At 34.2% G+C, this 3647-nt stretch overlaps 1 protein-coding gene across 1 annotated transcript; it reads left to right on the top strand.

Annotated features, from left to right (window-relative positions):
* The first annotated feature begins 1098 nt into the window (after window positions 1-1098).
* LOC145683537 (uncharacterized) lies at window positions 1099-2475 on the top strand. The gene has a single exon (XM_081754882.1). The coding sequence runs from the start codon at window positions 1115-1117 to the stop codon at window positions 2462-2464; it is 1350 nt and encodes a 449-aa protein (XP_081611008.1). The 5' UTR covers window positions 1099-1114; the 3' UTR covers window positions 2465-2475.
* The last annotated feature ends 1172 nt before the right edge of the window (window positions 2476-3647 follow it).

Here is a 3647-nt window from a genome sequence, read left to right as displayed (position 1 = left end):
TCATTTTAGTTGTACTCAAAGTAGACTCTGAATACCTAAAAGTGCACCTTCCTCAGTAAAGATTTAGTATGCTACTAACTAGTCTGTGATTAACGCTCGATTAACGAATTCTCTCTGAATACCGCCCATAGTCTTTGTCTTCAGCTTATTATCGAGATATTTTAATGTATATACTATATATAAACATTCATTCATCATTTAACACTTTTTACTTTGAGTTTTCTGACACAAAGTAACTATTAGGCCTCTTATACACTATGAGATAAATCCTAGGAAAGATCTTAGGATTTATCCTAGGAAAAATGTTACGACATACCTCATTGGAAATCCTACCCTTTTGTGCCATACACGTGAAGATTTTTCCTGTCTGATCGAATGACTCTATATTGGTAAATTGCACACCTATTAAGAAAAGCATAAAAATCAGAAGATAAATTAGCAAAACATACCTCATCAGTCCCTGTATCACTCTTCATTTTGTCGAGTATTTTTGCTCTTCCACCCACTTCTGTTTCACATCCTCCGAAGAGGAGCCAGGTCTCACAACGCATACTCGCCCAGCAATATTTTCCGATGCTTTCTCCCTTACATGTCTGTTGTGATAGAACGTTTGTTGACTTTGTATTATATAAAAATGTATGTTCCTCGTATGTACTAATAAGTGTGCAGATAGCATCTTTGCACGCGGGGAGAAAACAAATTTGTTTTTACTTTCTCTCACCTGACGTCGCTTAAGTCGAAATCTTACGAATTTTCTTTCCGAAATAGAGCGTGCTCTAAACAAGAGATATCTCATAGGATCGTTTAGAACATAGGAAATGGCATGCAATCTGATGTCATACACATTGAGATTTTAACTCTAGGAAAAATCGTAAGAGATTTCCTAGGATCTATCCTATAGTGTATGACAGGTCTTAATAACTGAACTTAGTAACATACTGTAGATGACTGGAACTTAGTCTGAACCTATATCTATCTATCTATCTATCTATATATATATATATATATATATATATATATATATATATATATATATATATATATATAAAATTAAGTGTTGGAATAGAAGAAAACCATAGTAACCAAAAGTATTAAAATAATTTACAAAGAAGCAATGGATCAACTTGAGGAATCTGGATTTAAATTAAAACTACAGACGCTTTTACAAGGCTTATCCAGCAGCAATATTGCTGATCAAATAACAGGCATAGAAAGAATTACGGGAGTTCTTGAATCATACAAAGGTCCCATTGATATCACTACTGTGTCAGAAATTGTATCAAAATGTATACTTTTCTTAAGTAATTTTGACAACCCTATTTTACAAATTGAATGTTCTAAGATTATTTCTCATTTAGCTGCCGAAACACATCAGCAAGCTAACGTTGTTCTTCAGGCGGGAGCAGTGAGTAAACTTATCCAACTTTTTCAGTCTCCAGTTCCATCTGTTGTAGATCAATCAGTATGGGCGTTAGCAATGATTGCTGAAAGTTGTCCGGAGAGCAGAGTGCTAGAAACAACAGTATTACCACAACTGCTTCAAATGCTTGAAACAAACATCCCTGGATTCGTTTTGAGAAATATTGCTGTGTCCATCGTAGATTTGTGCAAGCATAAGTCACTGTCACCTCCAGCTGAACTAGTGAAACAAAGCGTTTCAGTTCTGCTCAATTTGCTTCAAGTACAGGACGATGAAACATTAGAGCGAACGTGTTTCTTGATTTCTGTTCTCGTCACCGATTACGATGATGACAAACGAATTGAGAAAATTGACACAATGATTAATTGCGGTGTTGCTCGTAGATTCATGAGAACATTACGGAATCGTTACCCAAAACTGCTTGTCACTTCATTGAATACATTAAATAACATGGTTACAGGAAGCGAATTACAGCGTCAAATTCTAGCTCATCGGTACGACTGTTTATCTTTGTTAATACAATTATTACTTCATCCAACTATGAAAGTTGTGACAGAAGCTTTAAAAGTTTTAGGTAATCTGTTCGTGGGCTCCCAACATAGGATACAGCAAGCACTTGACCTTGATGTTCTGGCACCATTGCTTTACGTCATGGAGAAAGGTGATCAGAGAACAAAGAAGACAGCAGCATGGGCTTTTGCAAATATAAATTTCTATTGCTCAGAAGACCAAATACAATTCATTTGTAAATTTATCACTGCGAAGGCTAATTCAAAAACATTCAAAGCGTTGTTTGATCTTCTTTATGCTGAGGATCCAAACACGGTGCGTTTAATATTGACTGCTATGAAGAGAGTTATGAAAGTGAGCCAAAAAAGTATATCCCAGAAAATAATTGACATGTTAGAGCCCGTTGGAAGTAAGATACTGAAAAAGATGGTGGAGCATAAATATGATGACATTTCGGGACTCGCCTTAGAGACCTACGTTTGCTTCTACAAAACGATTCCTTTGCCTGAACTTGAAGAACTATTATTCGGATAATTTGGTGATTTTTTTTTAAATAATGTGTTTGTATGCAATATTTTATATTAACTTATTATATACTTAACTATTATATCCCTCTACCGGCCATTGTGTATTTGAAGTCAGAAACTACGTCATAACACCTGACGTGATGCTAGTGGTGGATTTGCTGCGTTTCTTCGTGAATTCTTGAACGTACGGACTTCCTTTCAAGAGTCAGCACCTCTGCATTCATTTTTTTCCCAAAATGATTATTTTTTTTAGTTTCTAGGGACAAAATTATATCCTATAAATACAAAAAGGAATTTTTGGATCCTGTTAAATAATTTGGTCGGTAAAGGGATATTATGTTCTTCCATCAATAGTTTGTCTTGCACGAATAATTTCTAATTATATTATTTTGAAAATATTATTTTATGAAATAAATATATTTATAAATGATCTAACTTATTAGCGCCTACAAGCCAGAGTGCTTCTCAAAAAAGCAAACTATGCAATTACGTCCTTAGAAGTTGTTTATACACAGCCATATTTTTGACTTTTTTTCATTTAAATTGCATACAGGGAACTGAATGGCTTATAAGATTGCATTACTCTATACGATCTGCCAAAGTCAATCAGTTCTATTTAAGTACTAGAACTTTGCACCTATTTTTGGATCAAAAGATAAATATATTTCAATCGAAAATTTTCTTGCAGGCCTTATATTTGGAGAACTACACATAGTGTAGCCAAACCCAAACTATCAGCTAATTCAGTATAAAGTGCTTATTTCGTAGAAAGTATGAAAACTCGATTTAGGGGTCTGTTCAAAACTTTTGTGGGCCCTGATTTAATTGGATCAAAAGATCTAATATATTTCAACAAAAAGATTTTTTAAGGCTTTACATCTAGAGAACTACAGTGTAGCCAAACCCAAACTATCACTTAACTCAGTATGATGTGCTTATTCCGTAAAAAATATGAAAACTCGATTTAGGGGCCGTTCAAAAATGTTGTGGCCCTCTGATCCACAAACTAATTATTGGCCAAGATCGCAATCTTTTGATCCACTCTTAGGTTTCCTTTTTTTTTTTTTACTTTACTTCGAAGATTACTTCCTTCGTAATTTTTACCTGCCATAGAAAAGTCTTTCAATACTGTAATTTTTATAGAGCTCTTAATTGTTAAGAGCAATCATTAATCTACTACTTCTTGCATT

This window comes from Thermobia domestica, chromosome 4 (assembly GCF_964235325.1).
Source record: "Thermobia domestica chromosome 4, izTheDome1.hap1.1, whole genome shotgun sequence".
Classification (NCBI taxonomy): Eukaryota; Metazoa; Arthropoda; class Insecta; order Zygentoma; family Lepismatidae; genus Thermobia; species Thermobia domestica.
This window is presented reverse-complemented; position numbering and strand designations above follow the sequence as displayed.

Bases quoted from the DNA above. Each gene is read 5' to 3' on its own strand.
- LOC145683537 (XM_081754882.1), top strand. From the start codon at position 1,115: ATGGATCAACTTGAGGAATCTGGATTTAAATTAAAACTACAGACGCTT.